This window comes from Aquarana catesbeiana, linkage group LG04, assembly GCF_042186555.1.
Source record: "Aquarana catesbeiana isolate 2022-GZ linkage group LG04, ASM4218655v1, whole genome shotgun sequence".
NCBI classification, from domain to species: domain Eukaryota; kingdom Metazoa; phylum Chordata; class Amphibia; order Anura; family Ranidae; genus Aquarana; species Aquarana catesbeiana.
In genome coordinates this window covers 312964874-312988307 of record NC_133327.1, presented here as the reverse complement: position 1 = coordinate 312988307, position 23434 = coordinate 312964874, and the positions used below count along the sequence as shown (strand labels likewise).

Here is a 23434-nt window from a genome sequence, read left to right as displayed (position 1 = left end):
GTATATTACTGCTAACAGGCAGAAGGTAGCATTTCTTGCCATAAAAACCCTGCCTGCCATCTCATCTTTGAGTGTAGCTGTGGATGTTGGTTTCCTGCAGAAGTTTTACTATTGGGACCATTTACTGAAAATCGGGCACAAATTGTGGTTTTGGTAAAATGCTGCTTAGGCACTTGTTGCAGATCTCTTCCTTGGTCACTTACTACCACTAAAAGGATGATCTGCTTGTAGCTAATTTTGTGGTACTGCTCTATCATCATTGATAACTTGTGATAACTTTTTCACTCTAGACAGTCTTCGCTTATATCGGATCACAGATGGAGTAGAGGAGCCTATTCAATTGACCAAGAAAGGGATTGCATGGTGGACTGATAAAAATGTAAAATTCAAAAACCCAGTGGGAAATACATCAGACCTCAAGGAGATCTTTAAAGGTAAAATCTATTTTTTTTTTTTTTTTTTGCTTGTTTTTAACAGGCACTGTCTCCACTGAAAGGAAACGGTCTGCCATACTAAACATACCAAAAATGTTTACAGCTCTAGTTTCAATTTAAACTGTTGGCCTAACTGTAAATGTTTTATACATTAGGGCTTTTGTTCTAGATACCTCTGTTCAATCAAAAATTAATGTTACTTAAAGTGGTTGTAAATCCCAGTCATAGAATTTCAGCAAAGCACGTATATCTGTAGTCTTTATTTAATTCTTTCCAAAGCTCTAATGCTCCGTACACACGATCAGATTTTCCGACAACAAATGTTGGGTGCGAGCTTGTTGGCGGAAAGTCCGACCATGTGTATGCTCCATCGGACTTTCCGCAACAAATGTTGGCTAGCAGGTTCTCAAATTTTCCGCCAACAAAGGTTTGTTGTCGGACTTTTCGATCGTGTGTACATAAGTCCATCGGACAAAAGTCCACGCATGCTCGGAATCGAGTATGAGCCGGAGAATATAACTGGCGTTCATAATGGAGATATCACGTACGACTTGTACGTCACTACGTTCATAATTGTTGGCCATCATTTGTGTGACCGTGTGTATGCAAGACAAGTTGGAGCCAACACCCTTCGAACAAAAATCCACGGTTTTGTTGTTGGAAAGTCCGATCATGTGTACGGGGCATAAGTGTTGTTTCTCTCTGTTGCTTCGTTCCTCTATTAGCTGTACCTCTGAGAAGTTTTCCGACACATGAGATAAATTTGTGTCGGGAGGGAGAACGCAGAACAGAGCTTTGTCTATTCAGAACACAGTTCTTCTGCTATGTGAAAGGGGGGTGCCTTTCCTCTAACCAGCTGTTACAGCAGTCTCTTTGCCCTCTCCTCTGTGCTTCTGACAGATGAAGAAATATTTTTAACACGATCCTGCCCTTTTAAGGGGGTATAGAGGGGAGAAGACAGCAGATATACAAGTAAAACCTATGTTGGAGGATTTGTTTAATCTCTGTGTGTCATCTGAGGCTGTTCACTTCACTGGGTATATGTGAGGGTTTACAACCACTTTAAACATTTGAAATAATAACATTGCCATAAAAGCACTAGACTTTAAAGTGTAACTTTAATTAGGAAATTAAGTCCTGCTAGATCACTTCAGGATTGCCCCTTTTGCAGGTATAGCTATATAAAACATTAAAGTGGTAGCAAAGTCTTAATTCTAACTTGTACCTACAGGTAAGCCTTTAATAAAGCTTACCTGTAAGTACAGTGAATATCTCCAAAACCTGAAAACTTTAGGAGATATTCACACTGCATGCAGCTAGTGACAAGGGATTGCATACCTGTGCCGTCCCTTCAGAGCTCAGTGCCATGGCTGCGACTGCTGCGTACATGCACTCGAACCCAGAAGGAAGACCGAGCAACAATGGAAGCCCTGTCAGCGGTGACAGCGCACTGCTGGAGGGCTTCATTCTAAGGTAAGTATTTCATAATGTGCTAGTATGCATCATGCCAATCTTCCAGGGTTTATAAAAAGAAAAAAAATGTGCAGTTTACTACCACTTTAAATATACTGTAAGTGACTATACTGTTTAAAATCCAGTAATACACTGTCTCACCCTGCTCTGCACATGCTCAGTTGCTTTATTTTCTTGGCACTGTGCCTTATTTGTAGCGGTTGATCTGCAGCCTAAAAATTTACTGCTGTTCAGGGGTTCTAGGCGTCAGCAAAATGGCAACTTCCAGTAAGAAGAAACAGGAACAATGCTGGAGACAATTTACAACACAGACTTTGATGGCATAATTATTAATGTGGAATGTATGTTCCTTGCTGAAGAACATTATTTTTATCAAACTGTTATAGGTAAAGTTTCACTTTAATGCTAATTGCTCCTATAGCACCAACTCATTTGTCCTCCACTGGAAGAACACTGGAAAGGAAGGCTTAATGCAGTCTAAACCTGCACTGTTTGTGAACTTTGTTTTATGTTCTTTGTTCTTTAGTACATGTGATCTTGGAAATGTCGTGGCTTATTCCCGTTTCATGTAATTATTTGTATCTTGACATATGCTAGCTTCGTATGTTTACATGCTTACTGTTGCTAATTACATGCTTACTGTTGTTGCTAATTGATTTTTTTTTTTTTCTTTTTACGAAGATACAACTAAGCCAATTAATTGGCAGACACCAGTGTATGATTTAAGTTCTGATCCGGACAACAATGGATTCATCAATGAAGATTTTATTGTATGGATGCGTACTGCAGCATTGCCAACATTCAGAAAGCTTTATGGTCTCATAGAAAAGACTGATTCTTCACAAGTAGCATTGAAACCTGGAAATTACTCTCTTTTGATTAATTACAGTATCCTTTTCAATATTTGGCTGCTTTTTTCACTTTCACAACTTACAGTGTATACAATACTTGCTGAAAAATTGAAAGCAGGAATTTAGCAACCAGTTCTTAAAGTGCAATTTCAGGCCACTCCAGTCCAGTCACATGACTTGTGTCAGCCAGCAGCTGCTGCATGGGAGAGGAGAGAGCACCCAACGATGGCTGATAATGCTTGAGAGCAATGTTGTCACCCATAGTCTCCTATGGCTCATCCCTTGTCGGTCTCCCGGCAGCTGCTGCTGGATGACATAGGGGAGCTAGATCATATGATCAGAGCAGCTTGAAAATGGGTAAGTATATACATATTTCTTAAACTGGTTTGTCAGAATAGGTGTTGAGAGTGAAGAGGGAGCATTTTTAACCCCTTCCCGCCGACTGTACGCAGATGTGCGTAATCGGCTTTCGGGGGTTATACCGGAATGATGCCCGCAGCTGCAGGCATCATCCTGGTACTGTTGTTTCGAGCCGGCGATCGGCTATCCGTAAATAACAACTGATGCGGGTAAAAGCCACTCGGCTGTTATACCGGAGGAGCGGGAGGGGATGCCCCCCCCTCCCGCCGCTCTTACCGGGCCTCCCGTGCGATCGGGAGGCCCGGTGTCCAATTGGCTGCCTCCGGCGGCTGGGGGCGGGCTGGAACGAAGCCATGAATGGCTACGTTCCAGCCTTCTAATTGTAAACGTGGAAGCAATGTCATGACGTCACTTCCCGTTTACTCGGCTGCCAATGGCGCCGAATTTTAAAAAATACACAGTATTCAGTATTTCGGCGATCTGAATACTTTGAAGTGCAGAGGAGGGATGGGGGGTCTTTTAGACCCCCCATCCCTCCATAAAGAGTACCTGTCACCACCTATTACTGTCACAAGGGATGTTTACATTCCTTGTGACAGCAATAAAAGTAAAAAAAAAAACACTTTTTTTTTTTAAAACACAATTTATAAGTATAAAAATTAAATAAAATAAATTTAAAAAAATTTTTTTTTTTTTTAAAGCGCCCCCGTCCCCGCGAGCTCGCGCAGCGAAGAAAAAGCATACGGAAGTCGCGCCCGCGTATGTAAATGGTGTTCAAATAACACATGTGAGGTATCGCCGTGATCGTCAGAGCGAGAGCAATAATTCTAGCCCTAGACCCTCCTCTGTAACCCTAACCTGGTAACCGTAAAAAAATTTTAAAGCGTTGCCTATGGAAATTCATAGCTACCATAGTTTTGTCGCCATTCCACGAGTGCGTGCAATTATAAAGCGTGACATATTTGGTATCTATTTACTCGGCGTAACATCATCTTTCACATTATACAAAAAAATTGGGGTAACTTTACTGTTTTTGGATTTTTTAAAATTCATGAAAGTGTCCCTTTTCCAAAAATGTGCGTTTAAAACACCGCTGCACAAATACCGTGTGATATAAAATATTGCAACAATCTCCGTTTTATTCTCTAGATTCTCTGCTAAAAAATATATATAATGTTTGGGGGTTCTAAGTAATTTTCTAGCAAAAAATATGGATTTTAACTTGTAAACACCAAATTTCAAAAATAGGCTTAGTCATGAAAGGGTTAAGATTAGTTAGGTATAGCCTTTAATTCCAATTTCAGTTTACATTTGCTAAGTGGAGTCCTTTGCAAAACAAAGATGTGCAGTGTTTTGTAGTTCATTTTCTTCAGAAATTAGCCACAGCCTGAGCAGAAAAGCATGTACCCTGCCAGTATGATGCAGAGAATGACTCTTGCTCTCTCTTTGTGGAAGAAGTGGTCTTTCAGCAGTGGTCCTAAAAAAAAAAAGTAAATGCTGGCAGGGGACCTGCTTTTCTAATCGACTGTGACAGTTTTCTTAAAAAAAAAAAAAAAAAAAACTTTGAACACTTGAAGGGTATATATAAATTCTGTCACATAGCACGACCGTGCTAAACAGGAGCAGTAAGGCAGTCTATTTGAAAGCTTTAAGACAAGATTGCATTATTAATCATAAATTGCTTTAAAGTAGTACTCTGACAGACTGTAACCTTACCACTTCCTAATCATGCTGCTCTTTAGGGGGAAAATCAGCTTTATTTACAGTGTCTAACAGTACAGTATCTAACTCCAGACCTTGCAGTTGGCTTCCCAAGATTACAGGCACAGGCTCACAAAAACACTGTTGCAGAGACCTTGCTAAACAGGAGGCAGCCTGATTTGCATTGAATTGTTGCTAATTTGCTTGATGTATGCCTGACTTTTTGTTTTGGTAGACTTGAAATATATTTAGCTGATATAAGCAGGATTCTAATTCTTGGAAGTCTTTCCAGTAGTGGTGCACAAAAATGAAAATTCTGGACCAAAACCAAAAATTCATGATGCACTTGGCTGAAAAATGGACAGTTTAAAAAAAAAAAAAATGTATTAGATATCTCTCTCTCTCTCTCTCTCTCTCTCTCTCTCTCTCTCTCTCTCTATCTCTATCTATAGATATCTATCTATAGATATCTATCTATAGATAGATATATTATATTCCAACTTTTAATTAATATAATGGGTTGGTGGATGGAGGTCACAGCACCATGCAAAATAGCTGGGCCACAGAGGTTGTGTATTACAGCATGGCACTGGTCGTAATACGCGTGAGCAGGGCAACCATCAGATCTTTTGGGCCCCTTTACACAGCTTTAGGCCTGGGCCCCTTCCTACCACCACCCCACTGCTCTTCCCACCGAATCTGCCCACTGGCCATCCCACCAAATTCTTTAGTGCACACACTTTTATTTAAACACTTTTACAACTTAATATATAAAAATGAAGAGTGTTTTCCAAGTTATCAGCACTTTCAAGATTTAACAGTAAGGAATTATATTTTAGTCAAAGAGCAGCGAAGAGACATCCCCATATATTCAGCAAAGGGATGGACCAATCCAACAAAGACATCTCCAAATTTTCAGCAAAGAAATAGCCCAATCCAGCAGAGACATCTCCACATATCTAGCAAAGGGACAGCCGTATCCAGCAAAGGGACAGTCACAAACAGCCCAGTATTATATTAGTTTGGCAAACTCACCTCTTTCCAGTCCTAGACAGATCGCCCCTGTCATCTCTGGCTCCGCCCCATTCCCCAACCCCCAACTTCTTGGATGCACACAGTAATCCCCCCCCCCCCCCAACGTCCTGCATATGGAGCACGAGGGACTGGCATGGTCAGGGGGATGTCAGCAAAGGTCTGTGGGTTCATGCAACCTCTGATTGGCAGGGTGTGTAGATGGTCAGTAAGCAGCGAGTGGATGGGGAGCCTGGCCAGGATTTGCGTACGTGGCGAAGTGGGGCGCCAGGTAGCATTCAGGTCAGGACACATTTATGTATGCTGTCTCAGAACATGCTGTATCGGCACTTTTTTGTTTCTATCGGCAAAACGCAAATAACCCTTTTTTTTGGCTGATCTGTCGGTGCATCCCTACTTTCCAGTCCGTCACAAAGTGCATATTTTCCCAATTATATTATCCTGTATTGTTGTTGCCATGTTCCTTTAGTAGCATACCTGGATGTGTCTCTTTAACAGCACAGGGCTCTGCATCAAGTGTTATTTCAACTTCGTGTGAGGAATCACTCTAGTTCCTTTTCCAAGTCCACAAATATGGCAGATGCTTAGCCTGACTCTCTCTGAAGCCTTAGATTTTAAATGCATGGGCTGCCTGCAGCAGGGATTTATCAGGATTCCCCACTGGTTATTCTCCTGGGAACCCATGTGTGGTCCTTCTAGGACCTGTTCAACCCCATGACTTAATCATCATTATCTCTGCAGGTTCCTCCACCAGTCCTGGGTTGGTAACCCCTGCAGGCATGGATGTGGAGTTCTCTGCAATATCCACTCTTTTTCTTTCCTATGCACACTCTAGTCTAAAGACTCTACACACTGGCCAAATGTGAGCCGCTTCAATAGAAACCGGCTGACATTTGTTTGCGTGTCAGCCAGGCTGAGAGCACTGATCAGTGTTCTGGCGGAGTAGCTGCCCCCCTGTCAGAACACAATAGAACAGCAGGGGAGATTGCTGTACTAACATTGGATTGTTAGTACAGTGGCTCCAACCTGAGCTGTTAGGTTTCTTTTTTTCTTTAACCCGTTGGGTTGAAGAAAAAAACTGGTGGTGTACTAGGCTTTAGCAGAGTCTTTCTCTGTGGGCTTTGCATGTGGCAGATGAGATCAGGTAATGAACTGTGTCTGCCAAAAATCTGGAGGCCTGAGCAGCAGTTACAATTGTATGTGGCATGACTGCCCTACTATCCTCTCTGACTGTGGGGTTTAGTTCAACACCTACTCCTGGTTTCACGTGTACTCCATTTTGGATTTGGATATATGATTACTCGTACTAGCTTGATACTCATAACAATGTGTCCCAAAATGAAATACCTGCAGGCCAGCAAAGGTTGGCCCTCCTTTGCAAGAGCACTTAGACTCCAATTGCGAGAGCTTGCTTTGTATCTGCTGGATCTTGTATCCTGTTACCGAACCAAGCTGACTGCCTCTGCACCTCTTTCTGAAACTTTGCAAAGCACACCAAGACCACTGACAAACCTTTCTCGGCGGTACGTGGGGCCACATATATACGCATCTCCCTTTGTGTTGTGAGCGGGCTGCACAATGTGCTCCCAGCACAGAGACCATGCACTTAACAAGAGCCCCTGGTCTTGTCCTAACGATCAGGACCCGGGACTCATGGTTCTGGGTCAACTGATCGCTGTGATAGCCTCTGGGCCTGCCCCTGTGTTTACTACTTCTGATTGAAGAGAAAGATGCCTTGTATCTTCCTCTTTTTGCCGGAAAGGAATTGTAAACAAACCAAAGTGTGGGGAAAAAAAATCTAATATAAATAAATAGTCAATAAGATCAAAGTTTGACAGGATTAGTGTCAAGGTTGGGGTCAGAGGTCACAGTCAACATATTTTGGTTAGAATTTAATAGAATAATTTAATTGGTATCAATGTCAGTGTGTTTTAGGCAGGATAAAAAAAAAATTCAAAATGCGCATTTTGTTTCTGGGTTGTACTATGGGTTCAAACAACAACTCGTCAGGAGCAGGAGAATTTTTTTTTGGTTGTTTGGTAAATTATGACCGCAAGAAATATACAGCTAAATTTAAAAAAAAAAAAAAAAAAAAAAAAAAAGAGAGGTGTAATCCACCTGGATACACAAAGTATTTGTGACGATATACACAGTTTTACTAACACATGTCAACGTTGTAAAATTGGGCATTTACAATTGTTTTACCCTTAGGCGTCAAGTGTTTTTTTTTTTTTGTTTTGTTTTGTTTTGTTTTGTTTTTTTTTTGTCCTGGTGAAGTAATTTTCCTATACCATTCTCAGATTATCCTGTTCTCAGCTTTGATGGAAGAAAGAGAATGATTCTAAGCACAATTTCTTGGATGGGAGGAAAGAACCCATTTTTAGGAATTGCATACATGACTGTGGGCTCGATCTGTTTTTTCTTAGGTGTTGTGCTTCTCATCATACATACCAAATATGGCAATCGTAATAACAGTGCTGATATTCCAAATTAATGGTTTGCATGTGCATCTAAGCAAGTCTGCACTGCTTGTGTGTTAGCTTTCTGCTGTAGTATTTCTAATGCTATTTATTTTCTTATGTGGGCTCATTTTAAGGCCTTTTTATTTGTTGTACCTAGGAAATGGTCAAAAACATATTTGTTGCCTCATCCATGTGCAAGCTCTGTTTCCACTGAACTTCTTGCTGCATAACATGGTTGCCAGTGGGATTTCTGAGCTGATCCAGACTTGATACATGTATGGCACTCAGCTGTGTCTGGTGCCTAAAGTCCATTGCACTGATATGTGTTACTCCATTTTGTATTGGCCTCTCCAACTAAATGCAGAGTTAAGATTGTAATTTACATGCTGAGCAGGTGACTCTGTTTTTTGAAAAAATAAAAGCTGCTGTAAAAGAAGAGACTTTATACCTAATGCCCATTGCCCTTTCATAGAATTATTACTCTATTGCAAAACGTTTTTTTTTTCTTTTTTTTTCTCTCTTTGAGTCAGATGCATCCATTGCTTGTGTTTTGTGGTCCCTCATGTGCCAGCTGTGCAGATTCCTTATGTGATCTTTCTTTTTTTTTCTTTCTTTTTTTTTGTGCAACAGAGCAAAGATTTTTTTCAAATGGTAACTAGACAGGAAAGTGTAAACTTTTTCTTCTTTTTAAAGGAGTTTTTTTTTCCAGTGACAGTGGACACAGCAGTTCCTTTCTGTGCAGATTGTGCCCTCTAAGTTCATTGTAGTGCATTACAAACCAGCTTACTATAGAAGTAAAATGATGCTGTTGTGTAAGTGCCAATGAGTACCCCTGCTGTTGACATTTAGTGTGCTCTGGACACGTTTTAACAACTGAATAAGCTCAGAACCCATTTGTGCATATCCTGGATTGCGCTGCATGGGAATTGTCTTAAAGCCGAGTTTTAGGCCAAAACTTTTGCTTTACTATAACTGGAGAGTGCAAAACCTGGTGCAGCTCTGCATAGAAACCAATCCGCTTCCAGGTTTTTTGTCAAAGCTTAAAGCGGGGGTCCACCTATCTATCGTTTTTTTTTTTTTTAGTTCATCCACAAACTTTTCTTCTCAGCATTACATACTCACATATTGTGTGTAATATGTCCGCCTGTGTCAGATTTCGTCGGAAAGAATAACTTATATTATTCACTGCAGGCGGCTTCCATCTTCATTGTGGGCATTTGAAGCCCACAAGCATTTATTTCCTGGATGTGGTGAATGCTGTGCTCCCAGCATTCACTGCTCGTTCCCGCACATGCTCAGTGGCATCCTGGGAAGCCTGAGACTAGCTCCCAGGAGTCTGGGAGAGGCTAGAAACACGCCTACTCCCATGGGAGGAGAACCAGGAAGTGCAAAGAAGAATAGAAAAATAAAAGGTAATTACGGCGATTTAAATTTTTTTAAACGGCATGTCAGCATCTAGGCAAGGAAGAGAATACATACAGATATTGTTCAAAATTTGGGTGGAACCCCGCTTTAATTGATCAAGCTCAAAGTGGTTGTAAAGGTAAATGTTTTTTACCTTAATGCATTCTCTGCATAAGGTAAAAAACCTTTAAGTGCAGCTCCCCTTAATACTCACCTGATCTTGGTCCAGTGCTGTGCATGTCTGCAGCAGCTCCCTTTCTTTAGCTCTAATAGGCATAGCTGAGAGCAGCGGGAGCCAAAGCAGTCCAAAACATTTGAGCACGGGGGGAGGGGCCCAGCCTGGCTTTGTGCCTGCATAGACGCAAACAGCTCGGCGCAGGAGCAAGCTTGCCCGAATAGATGCCTATGGACCGAAGGGAGGAGCCAGGAGCACCAGCAGGGGACTTGAGAACAGGAGTATCTGGGCTGCTCTGTGTTAAACCATTGCACAGAGCAGGTAAGTATGACATTTTTATTATTTTAATGAAAAAAACCAGGAGGCTTTACAAGTACTTCAGGTTAGAAAGCGATTGACCACCATTAACAGCTGCACCAAATTTTGCACTCTCCAGTTTTAGTATATCAACCCCAGGCTCTCTTCTTCAGTAAAGGATTCATATCTTCTTCCTGGCAAACTCTTTACACTGCATACTGAGCTACGCATGCACAGCTCAGTGTACAATTCCCACTCTTTCCAGAGGGATCAAATAACTCATGGATGCATGAGATTTATGTCATCCTAGCCTGGCTATTGGAGATGGCCTAAGATCCAGAATTCGGAAGAAGCTGGTGAGAAGATGTTTGTACAGTTAAGGGAGCTCACTGGAGAAGAGTAGAGTGTAGGTCCGCTTTAGAGCCCTTTTACACTGAGGTGCAGGTCGCGTTTGTGGTAAAGCGTCGCTAGTTTTAGCGGCGCTTTACTGGCACTGTGTGGGGGCGGGGCGCTTTTAACCTCAAAGAAGGAGCTTGGGCAGCGCTGCCCATTGATTTCAATGGCAGGAGCGGTGTATACACCACTACCGCACGGCCCCCAAAGACGCTGCTTGCAGGACTTTTTTTCCCGTCCTGCAAGCGCACCGTCCCAGTGTGAAAGCACTCGGGCTTTCACACTGGGGAGGCATGAGAGGAGCTTTACAGGAGCTATTTTTAGCGCTAAAACACCTGAAACCGCCTTCAGTGTGAAAGGGGTCTTAAAGCTGCGGTCTGCACACTGCTGCAAAAATTAAAAACCAGCAGCTACACATACTGCAGCTGCTGGCTTTTAATAATAGGACACTTACCTGTCCTGGAGTCCAGTGATGTTGGCAAAGCAGCTGATGTTTCCACCAGCTGTCGGGTGCTGCTGTTGCGGGTAAGGGAACCCAGCAGTGTAGCCTTAAGGCTTCACGCCGGGAACCCTACTGCGCATATGCAAAGCTCTGCTCCTCTTTTCTACTGGCCCGGCGACAGGGGGAAGAGGAGGGAGGAGCGCCGCAACGTCAATATCTGCTGCTGAGGCTCCTGAAAGGTGCCAATTGTGGCACCAGAGAAGGGGAGGAACCAGATGAGCCTAAGTTCCACTTTTGGGTGGAACTCCGCTTTAAGCTCCTGTGTGTACGAAAGCTAGTGTAACACATTTATGAAAACTAGTTGACTTACAACTTACTCCAGAAAATGTCAATGTTGCAATTTAGCATTCCCTTTTTGTTTTTCTTTTTCTGAAAATGTGTAATGCAGAAAAAGTGCAAAGATCTAAAATAAGATTGAAGTACAGCACGCTAAGTTTAGCAAGTCTTTTAATTTACAACATAGAAGAAAAGGCAGATAGTGAGTCTTGTACTTCTCTAATACACTGGATGGCATTGGTAAAATAAAGTTTACTTGGTCCTATACTAGCTCTGTCTTCCTTTTTGTCCACTGATGTATTTGCAAAGCCTGTTACAATAACACTGTATTCTCTGGTAAAAGATGATCATTAACTAGTAATATGGTATGCGTGTATTTGTTTCTGCTACTAATTGTTGCAGTGTGTATGGTCACAGTACTAGTGCACTTCAGCTGCGCCTGCTTGAGATTGTAGCACAAAACCACTTTACTTCCCACCACCATCATCCTCCTTGTAACCTCTAAAACAATGTTCTGTATATTAGCTTCAACAGCTTATAGGGGACCATGGATTTCTGTAAATATTGATGTTATTATATTGCAGCCCTTTGTAGAAAATGTTTATTAATAGTTTTATTTCCAATCCTGCATCCTCTGATGTCTCTTCCAGTTTAGCACTGTTGATTTGAACATGTATTTGCAGTTAGAGAGGCAAGGTAGATGCACAGGAGGCACCGCCAAAAGTTCTCACACGTTCTTATGTTTTGCTTGGCATGTTATATCACAGCCCCTTTTGACATCTTTGTGATGCTGTGGACTTTCATTATAGTTTGAAAGTGTAGTCTTATTCTGCCGAGGTAGCAAAAGGGATGATGGGTTTAAAAGTAAATCAATAAAAGTTGCTTTTTATGTGAGCTGAAAAACTTGAGAAGTGACAGGAAGGCTATATTAAGAATCTAAAAGACATGAAGATACATGGATTTTTTTTTAAATTTTTTTTTGTGTCATACCTTCTAGTGACCACATAGGGAACCTCTAACATCTGACACACACACACACACACACACACACACACACACAATTGTGCGCTTCGAATGAGGTTGCCGTGTGACATTGCTGCCATCTACTGGACAAAAGCCTCCTTGAAATCAGAGCAGCGATAACGCACACATGCATATATGTATAGTATGAACAATATTTAGCTTGCTTGGTTCTAAATGTGAAATGTTGCTGCCTTTTAGCTGTATATTGTGCACATGGTGAAGGTTCCAATATTTGTAGTCTTACAGTTTTTTTCTTAAAGTATTTGATTTATGCTGTCTGTCATTTTATGTATCCCCACCTCCCTTTCTTCCCCCCATTTATTCCCCTAACAAAAGCATTGCATTTAAATAAATTCTTCAATATTTATTTTACTTCAGAACAGACTTTGAACATATTATTCTCCCCCCTGTTCTGGTCTGTATATGACGCACAGGAAACAGTTTTCTGTGTCATTGCAGTTACCTTTGTTTTTCCATGCAGAAACCCAGGTAATTGCACATAGCTTGAATGGGTCCTTATGTGTGTGCATAATGTCTTTCTGTGGAGATGCAATATTGTTTTTGCTGTGCCTGGACCATACTATTGAAAATGGTTGCTTGTTTGTGACATTGTAACAAGCCAAGAGTATCTTGTGCTGTATTTAGAACTCACACCTTCAGCTGCTCATCAATGATCATAGCAAAAATAAGTTAAAACTGTCTAACTTGACTTTCTTATTGCAAACGTGCTACATTGAAGAAAGTTCCAAAATAAAAAAAAAACAAAGCAAAGAAACCGTATTATATCACCTATAACGGTCTTTCAGGTATGGAATCCTAAGTGTATAGTAACTCGCTGTATGGCAAAAAATATTGTTTTGCAAATGTAGCGAAAAAAGGACCTGTTAAACAATTTCGTAAGTAAAGCCACTAGATTGTCTGCAGGTTTTCTATAACTGGTTGAACAATTGTGTGGTTGTATAGTTGCAGTTGTTTAAACAAGTGCTGTGATTGTTTCCCTGTTATATCCAAGATTTTACTTTATTCCAGTAAATAAATTCTCTTAAATGAAGTATTTTTGTCCTGTCTATCATTTATAGAGAAATAAAAACAATAGTTTGCAAATTTCAGCTCCGCAAGTGGACTTGGATTGCTATTGTAATGCATATATCAAACCCACACAAGGTCTCTAGAATCCTTGTTTTTACCCATGTGCTCACCCATTTCTGTAGAAGTCTGCACTTCTACAGCATGCTAGATGAAAAGTTTGTGAGCGGCACACCACGTAGTAGTTAGGGAGTTGCTTAGACGTATACACAAATTAAAGGCACTTGCTGCTTGTGCATGCTTTTTTTAAATGTGTTTTTGATGCTTCTGTAATCCTTTTTTGAAGCTTTAAATATGCTTGTGTGTTGACTTTCTATTTGTTGTAAAGGTGCCCAGTAGAACCCCAGCTTATTAGTACCCCTGTTCAGCAGATCACCAGCTTATTAGAACCCTCATTCAGCAGATTCCCCCCCCCCCCCCCCCCCGCTCAGTAGTACCCCCCAGCTCTCCTGATCCTCCTCCTTTCTTTCTGGTCTCCGCTCACCTCCTGCTACATTGCTCCCATGCTGCACACCACATGTGACATCTGCTAGTTTCATCTGCTCAGTCTTCACTTTCCAGTCCTGTTCACCTACACCTATAGCGTTTCCATGTTGCACACCATGTGTACCATCTGCTAGTTGCTCCACTTCAGTCCGGACCCTGCTCCCCTTTCTGCTGCTCTCTGCTACACACCATGCCTGATGTCTTCTGCAGATGTATATATACATGAACTGCAAGTGATTGCTGATGACATCTTTCCCGTTCGCTTGTTGGTGCATCCTGGGATATCTCATACCTGCAATACTTCCAAAAGAAAGCAAAGCTAACTCTGAGTAAAAGCCTTTCAAAAGCTGCAGGGTGCCGTTCACAAGCATTGTCACACTTCTATGGAGACTTTGGAGATCCTTTGAAGCACCAAGAAAGTGACATGGGGTATAATTTTCAAAGCTCCCCAAATTGTGGCACTGGAGGGGGGGAGGAACCAAATGAGCCTAAGCTCCACTTTTGGGTGGAACTCCGCTTTAAGCTCCTGTGTGTACGAAAGCTAGTGCAACACATTTATGAAAACTAGTTGACTTACAACTCACTCCAGAAAATGTCAATGTTGCAATTTAGCATTCGCTTTTTGTTTTTCTTTTTCTGAAAATGTGTAATGCAGAAAAAGTGCAAAGATCTAAAATAAGATTGAAGTACAGCACACTAAGTTTAGCAAATCTTTTAATTTACAACATAGAAGAAAAGGCAGATAGTGAGTCTTGTACTTCTCTAATACACTGGATGGCATTGGTAAAATAAAGTTTACTTGGTCCTTTACTAGCTCTGTCTTCCTTTTTGTCCACTGATGTATTTGCAAAGCCTGTTAACTAAAAACTGTATTCTCTGGAAAATGATAATCATTAACTAGTAATATGGTATGCGTGTATTTGTTTCTGCTACTGTCTACTAATTGTTGCAGTGTGTATGGTCACAGTACTAGTGCACTTCAGCTGCGCCTACTTGAGATTGTAGCACAAAACCACTTTGGAGATGCTTTGAAGCACCAAGAAAGTGACACAGGGTATAATTTTCAAAGCTCCCCAAATGCAACTTGTGAACAGGATTGTAAGCTAACCATTTTGTTTTGTGAAGTGCTCTGATTGGCATTTGGAATAAAAGAAAACATTCTCCAGCAAAACATTTCATCAGATCCAGGAGGTGTAATAGATAGGGAATACTTTGGCATTGTTAGTGCGGTGTAGGGAAATTGTAACTTTAGCGATGTTAGTGCGACGATCTCCCCCACTGTGCTATTGTGTTCTGACAGGGGGACTGTCTCCCATCCCACCAGAACACACTAATCAGCACTGGCTGCCAGTGCTGGTCAGATGCTGGATTTCCAGGGAGACAGGGTTCTGTCAGACAGGCAGCTGTACACACTGTCCGAACAGCTGGTTCCTGCTGAACTGGCTGATATTTGGATCATGTGTACCCAGCTTAACTCCTCTCAATAAACGGGAAGGTACCCACAGTCTGTCCCTGGTCTCCTTGTCCCTTTTGGACATTGCAATGAGAAGAACAAAACCTTTTCTTAATTGTACATTAGAGGACACATGGTCTTCTCTTAGACAATTGTATAGGAGGGGGTGTAAAGGGACTTTGAATGACGCACATAAAATCATGTGCCTCCATCCCTGCATCAAGTAAATAGAATATGGAGCTTCGGGACTTTGAGTGAGGCAATTGACAAACAGCTGGATATTTTATAAAAACTTGACATGTTTAGTGTTTGTAAGACAAATAAAATAGCATTAAACAGTAAGTGTAATTTTTATATATATATACAGGGCTTTTTTTCAGCAGGAACGCAGTTCCGGTACCTCCAGCATGTAATAGCATGGGGTGTGGGATGTGCTGGAGGGTCTATTGATGTTGGCTGCTGAGGGATCTATTGTCACTGGTGGGGATCTGATTTTGTGTGAGGGTCTATTTTTGCTGATGGTGAATCTATTGTTGCTGGGGGGTCTTATGTTGCTGGAAGGGATCTACTGTTGAGGGAGAGGTCTATTTTTACTGGCTGCTGGAGGATTTATTGATGCTGTCTGCTGGGAGATCTGTTGCTGCTGGGGGGGGGGCGTCTAATGTTGCTTGGGTGGATATTTTGTTACTGGGTGTGATATTTTGTTGTGGGTAGTTCACTTTTTTGCTGCAGGGAATCTATTGTTGCTGGGGGAGTCTATTGTTGTGTGGCTACCTATTGCTGGGATTCTATTGTTGCTGACTGCAGGGGATCTATTTTACTGCTTTTCATTTTATCATCAGCATGTTCCATACAAATGATTTAGCATCACAAATGATACTTGGTTCTGTATTCTCTAAAAGGGGCAGTACTGGTAGGTGGTGGAATCAAGGGACGGTGGTCAGAGGTGGGTAGGGGGCAGAGACAAGGGGTGACTCAGACAGGGGGGAGTTCCTGCACCTATTCTCTGAGAAAAAAAAAAATTATATATATATATATATATATATACATACACACACACACCAGTTCATTTTATTTATATATATATATATATATATATATATATATATATATATATATATATATATATATATACACACACACACACACACACACACACACACACACACACACACACACACACACACGGTACAGTTCATTATATATATATATATATATAGGTAGCGACACATTACAATTCCCGATGTGTAAAGTATAAAACTCCGTATAGAAAGAAATATTTTTTGAAGTAGCAAAAACCATTTTGTATTTGATGGTATGCATGCAATACTGATGTATAAAGAAGGCATGGTTGCATCTTACAGTGCTTGACGCATTTCGTGGTACAAAGCACTTCCTCAGGAGCGGATGCATCCACATGTATGGAGCTACGGTTTAAAAGATATGCGGGACAATAAAACGGGCTGCTAGAGGCGTTGTCTGTCCCGGGAGCTGAGATAACGAAACTGCGCGTGAGGCAACCACCCACAAAGCATTCCCAGAAATGGAAATCTCGATGATGCACTGGATAGTGACAAGAAGTAATATGTAATAGCTCAAAGGGGGTACTGGTTGCCCTACACGCGGTTTCGTTACCTCAGCTCTGGGGACAGCCGACAACTCTAGCGGCCCTTGTTTCGTAGTGCTGCATATCTATTGAACCATAGCTCCATATATGTGGATGTATTTTCTCCCGAGGAAGTGGCTTTGTACCACAAAACATGTTGAGCACTGTAGGCTGCAACCATGCTTTCTTTATGCACGAGTATTGCATGCATACCATGTACAAAATGTTTTTTACTACTTCAAAAAATATTTCTTTCTTTACAGAATTTTATACTTCACACATCGGGAATTATAATGTGCTGTTACATTATTTGTGTGTGTATATAATATGGCTTTTATATATGTACTTCCTGTTTTAATGCTATATTTTTCTAACGACAATAAACATGTCAAGCTTTTATACAAAATCCAGCTGTTTGTCAATTGCCTCACTCAAAGTCCCAAAACTCCCCTTTCTTTTATCATAGACGATTGGGTTGTGCAGCTACCTTAAAGTGGTTGTAAACCTCAGTCATGAAACCTGAACAGAGCACATACATTCATCGGCCACTTTATTAGGTACAACTTGCTAGTACTGGGTTGGACCCCATTTTGCCTTCAGAACTGCCTTAATTCTTTGTGGCATAGATTCAACAAGGTGTTGGAAACATTCCTCAAAGATTTTGGTCCATATTGACATGATGGCATCATGCAAATGCTACAGCTTTGTCGGCTGCACATCCCTGATGCAAATCTCCTGTTCCACCACATCCCAAAGGTGCTCTATTGGATTGAGATCTGGTGACCGTGGAGACCATTGGAGTACACTGAACTCGTTGTCCTGTTCAATAAACCAGGGCTGAGATGATTTGAGCTTTGTGACATGGTGCATTACCCTGCTGGAAGTAGCCATCAGAAGATGAGTACACTGTAGTCATAAAAGGATGGACATGGTCAGCAACAATACTCAGGTAGGCTGTGGCACTTAAACGATGCTCAACTGGTACTAAGGGGCCCAAAGTGTGCCAAGAAAATATCCCCCATGCCATTACACCAACACTAGCCTGAACCGTTGATACTAGGCAGGATGGATCCATGTTTTCATGTTGTTTACGCCAAATACTGACCCTACATCTGAATGTTGCAGCTGAAATCAATACTTGTTAGACCAGGCAACGTTTCTCCAATCTTCTATTGTTCAATTTTGGTAAGCCTGTGCGAATTTTAGTCTAGGCTCCTGGTCTTAGCTGACGGGAGTGGCAGCCAGTGTGGTCTTCTGCTGTAGCCCATCTGCTTTGCAATCAGATGGTATTCTGCATACCTTGGCTGTAACGTGTGGTTATTTGAGTTAATGTTGCCTTTCTATCATCTCAAACCAGTCTGCCCATTCTCTGACATCAAGACATTTTTGTCTGCACAACTGAGCTCACTGGATATTTTCTGTTTTCTGTGTCCCACACTCCGCTTGAGTGCTTCCGTCAGTATACCGCTTCCTAAGTTCTGGAACACGAGTCCAATGGATCTGGCTATAGGAACCCCAAGAACTAGACAACACCAGTCTTGGAGTACATCAGAACTAACTCTTTATTTGAGATCTCACACACATTTATACAGCAGGCTGACTCAAAGCTAACCTAATTAACATGAGCTAATTTACTAAAAAATTTACCCAGACCAGATGACAGACTTGTGGGCACCAAGCTTCACACAGTAGTATAAACACAATAGCTGGAGCTAATTACAATTAACAATAATCTCCCCCTTCCTCAGCCTAGACCATTCGTCTCCTAGCCAATGCTGGTGGCTAATGTGATCAGCTCATTCAATTAACACACATTACCATAAACATCAACACAGGGTTAATTAGAACAAACAACAATGAGTTGAATACCCTTAGAACCTAGAGTAAACTTATTTACATTAAACACATTATAACTGACATCAGACAGGTGAGTGGAGTTGATGACATTAGCATCTTCTCACAGTATGAGCCCCAACAGTATGGCTCAGTCACTATTGCTACTATGGCAAATACAGGGTCCCCAGAGTCTGTGTGTTTTGGGGGGACATGGAGCTGAATCCAAAGTAAAAACAACCCCAGGGTCCCCAGGCATACAGCTCACAGAGAGCACCATTTCCCCAAATGCCAGGGCCCATAATCTGTTGGCAAGAGGCTAGCGTTCAGTCCCCTCCAATAGCCTCTGTCTCGGGTGAGTCTGTCACACTCTGTAAACCCTAGAGATGGTTGTGTATGAAAATCCCAGTAGATCCATCAGTTTTTGAAATGCTCAGAGCAGCCCATCTGGCACCAACAACCATGCCACGTTCAAAGTCGCATAAATTCCCCTTTCTGATGCTCGGTTTGAACTTAAACAAATCATCTTCATCACGTCTAGATGCCTAAATGCATTGAGTTGCTGCCATGTGATTGGCTGATTAGCAATTTGTGTTACCAACAATTGAACAGGTTTACCTAATAAAGTGACCGGTGAGTATATATCTTCAGTGTTTACTTATATCTCTCCAAATCTCTAAACGTCGTTTCTCTCTGGTACTTCGTTCCTTGTTATTGGCATGTGTCACTTCTGAAAAGTTTTCCTGACACAAGATAAAATTTGTGATGGGGAGGGAGATAATCACACAGCTTGTCTTTTCAGAATACAGCTCTGCATGTTCCTTCATACCTCTGCCTATGTGAAGGGGGGGGGGTCCCTTTCCCTTTCCTCCAATCGGCTTCCATATAGGTTGTTCACTTCACTGGGTATAGGTGAGGGTTTACAACCACTTTAAGGTGATTGGGCGCTAGAAACTAAAGTTGTAGGGACAACCCTAGCATTGGTTGCCAATTGTACCCTGTACACTTTTGCAGCCTGTTTTGTACAGTGACTGGACTTATCTTAAATCTTCATCTCTTCTAAGAGTTCTGCTCAGTGAGGAGGGTGTGCTGGCCAAAAGGGCTGTGTCCTGGCTGACGGGTATCTACTTTCTATGTGTGGCAGGTTGGGAGCTCTTTAAGAGACATAGCAGGGGCTAATGAATCAGTGGGCTGAAATGTCCAAAGCAAACGGGAATGAAATGCTGAAACAACTGCTAGTGGCTAATGTTGCACTGCAGCAGGCTGATGTGGAGCAATGTCTTGCTAATGTAACACTACAGCGAACAATGAAGGCTCAACAAAGGGACACAGAAGCCCAGATAAAAGCTGAAAATAAACTACAGCAGTACAAATAAAGTCTGACTTAGGCCTCCTGCACAGACACACCTGTTTTGAACATCTTTTTTTTCTGACTTTTTTTTCTGTATGTATTTGCGCGCAATTTCGCACACATGCATGAAAACTTATTCTCGCGTTTTTGTTCTGTGCAGAATGTAAATGTGCATGAGGCTTAAATTGCTGACCAAAAATGCTGATTTTTATTTATTTTTTTAACTGAAGAATGCACGTCGATTGTTTACGCTCCTGTGTACATAGGCACATTACAAATAATAGGCTGTATCTTGGCTCAGTAAACAAAAACAAAAAAACAAAAAAAGCTGTACTGAGCTTTTTCAAGCTGCAGTGTGCAAGAGGCCTTAAGCAGTATAATATCACACTCAAAGTTGTGAGTCAGCAGTTGTTGCATCTGGCAATCCCCTGAACATACCATTTGGTCCTGCACATGCTGCCCATGATCATACACTCAATTTAATCCTACAAGGGTCCCAGTGCACAATGATGGCAGCTCCATTTGTCTAAGGGAGCATACTGTAGTAGCTGCCAAGGTGCATTGTTGTGGGCTTGTGTTTTTGTGAATGATGACGAACCCCTCTAGCTGCTGTCATTCATGACACCACCAACCAACCGCTAATATAGAAAGCTCATCCAAACTAGCTGGTGGCTGCAGGAGGTTGTGGGCTTAGTCTTTTATCAATATAAAGGGAACAGAGAAGGCACAGGGCTGCAGAACGGATAGGGGGGCTGTGGCTTCAGTGCTCCCTGTACCTCTACCGTAGGAATACCCATATTTTAGGCTTCTGCCTATAGTTGAGCTATAGCAAGCAAAGAATAAAAGTGGCATTTTATTTCTAAGTGACAGCAGAGGTTTGAACTGGGACAACTGCTATGTGTACAGGGACTCTTGGATGATTTAAACAAGCATTTCAAACTTCTGAGGAGTATTTTCCTTTAAACTGTACAAGTGCTGAGTGCAAGCGGACACAGCAGGATAGAAAAAAAGGAAAACAGGAGAATTCAAATAGTGAGGGAGAGAGCCAGAGACCAAGAGGTACAGAAACCATGAAAGAGAGCGCTGATCAGATGCTGGTTTGACAGAAGCTGGTTGTGAAACTGGCTTCTGTCGGACAGGGAGCTGTACACACGGGCCAAACTGGCTGTTTTGGTCCTCCTGTGTGTACCCAACATTTGACTGTAAAACATAACATTTGGGTGTATTTCCCTACCTAGAAGCCACAGGTGCTACACACAGCTGTCTATTGTGTTAATGTGCATGGAAACAGTCTGCATCCAGGGTCATACAGTTGTGTTCATAAGTTTATATACCCCGACAGAATTTGATTTATTGGCCATTTTTCAGAGAATATAAATAACACAAACATTTCATTCACTCGTGGTTAATGTTTGGCTGAAGCCATTTATTATCAATCAACTGTGTTTACTCTTTTTTTTTCATAATGACAACAGAAACTACCCAAATGACCCTGATCAAAAGTTTACATACCCAGGGGATTTTGGCCTGATAACATGCACACAAGTTGACACAAAGGGGTTTGAATGGCTATTAAAGGTAACCATCCTCACCTCTGATCTGTTTGCTTGTAATTAATGTGTGTGTATAAAAGGTCAATAAGTATCTGGACGCCTGACAAACCCTTGCATCTTTCATCCAGTGCTGCACTGACGTTTCTGGATTCTGAGTCATGGGGAAAGCAAATGCATTGTCAAAGGATCTGCGGAAAAAGGTAGTTGAACTGTATAAAACAGGAAAGGGATATAAAAAGATATCCAAGGAATTGAGAATGCCAATCAGCAGCGTTCAAACTAATCAAGAAGTGGAAAATGAGGGGTTCTGTTGAAACCAAACCACGGTCAGGTAGACCAACTAAAATTTCAGCCACAACAGGAAAAATTTTCAGCATGCAAAGAAAATCTCACAAATGACTTCAGGTGAAATACAGGACTCTCTGAAAACATGTGGTGTGGCATGGCTGTTTAAAGATGCACAGTAGGTAGGGAGGCACTTGAAGAAAGATGGGCTGCATGGTCGAGTCACCAGAAGAAGCCTCAAACCTTCTGGCACAAAGTTATTTGGAGTGATGAGACCAAAATTGGGCCTTTTGGCCACAATCATAAACACTACATTTTGAGAGGAGTCAACAAGGCTTATAATGAAAGGTACACCATAACTACTGGGAAACACGGAGGTGGATCACTGATGTTTTGGGGATGTGTGAGCTACAAAGGCACAGGAAATTTGGTCATAATTGATGGCAAGATATATGCAGTATGTTATCAAGAAATACTGGAGGAACATTTGCATTCATCGGCCAGGCAGCTGCACATGGGACGTATTTGGACATTCCAACATGACAATGATCCAAAACAAGGCCAAGTCAACCTGTCGTTGGCTATAGCAGAATAAAGTGAAGGTTCTTGAGTGGCCATCTCAGTCTCCTGACCTCAAAGTATGGGGCCACTCTGGGGAGATCTAAAAACGTGCAGTTCATACAAGACAGCCCAAGAATTTACAGGAACTGGAGGCTTTTTGCCAAGAGGAATAGGCAGCTTTACCATCTGAGAAGATAAAGAACCTCATCCACAAATACCACAAAAGACTTCAAGCTGTCATTGATGTTAAAGGGGGCAATACATGGTATTAAGAACTGGGGTATGTAAACTTTTGATCAGGGTCATTTGGGTAGTTTCTGTTGCCATTATGATTTAAAGAGTAAACACAGTTGATTGATAATAAATGGCTTCAGCCAAACACTAACCATGAGTGAAAGAAATGTTTTTGTGTTATTCATATTCTCTGAAAAATGGCCAAGAAATCATAAATTCTGCCAGGGTATGTAAACTTATGAGCACAACTGTATGTATGGATGCGCTTGTTTATGCAAGTAACAGCATATATCCATGTACAGCCACTGATTTCTATGTATGCAACACCTCTGGCTAATGGGCGGCGAAATCCACCTGAATTTTACAGCCCCAGGCACCTGTGTGCATTAGAGCTTAAAGTGTTACTAAACCCATAACAGTAAAATCAGTCTGTAGATGCAACATAGCCTGCTTGTTATACTCACTGTGGAACTTCAGGGGTTAATCCTCTGCATTGTGTAAAAAGGCTGTTTGATCCTGTATGCATAGATCCTCCCCCTCCTGCACTGTCTATCTGGGGAAGGCCAGCTAACACAGGCAGGGTAGCCAACCTGCACATGCTCA

General features: G+C 41.7%; 1 protein-coding gene and 1 long non-coding RNA gene across 2 annotated transcripts in view; one reads left to right on the top strand and one right to left on the bottom strand.

Annotated features, from left to right (window-relative positions):
• The window catches only part of TMEM30A (transmembrane protein 30A), a 39692-nt gene extending 26258 nt beyond the window's left edge, over positions 1 to 13434 (top strand). Inside the window, exons 5-7 of the mRNA XM_073626819.1 lie at positions 291 to 434; positions 2589 to 2795; positions 8152 to 13434. Of these exons, the coding sequence (XP_073482920.1) occupies positions 291 to 434; positions 2589 to 2795; positions 8152 to 8345 (545 nt within the window). The 3' untranslated portion in view covers positions 8346 to 13434. The remainder of the gene's footprint in view (positions 1 to 290; positions 435 to 2588; positions 2796 to 8151) is intronic.
• LOC141140053 (uncharacterized) overlaps positions 1 to 23434 on the bottom strand; it is a 208228-nt gene that overhangs the window by 174543 nt on the left and 10251 nt on the right. The gene's annotated exons all lie outside the window — the stretch shown is intronic.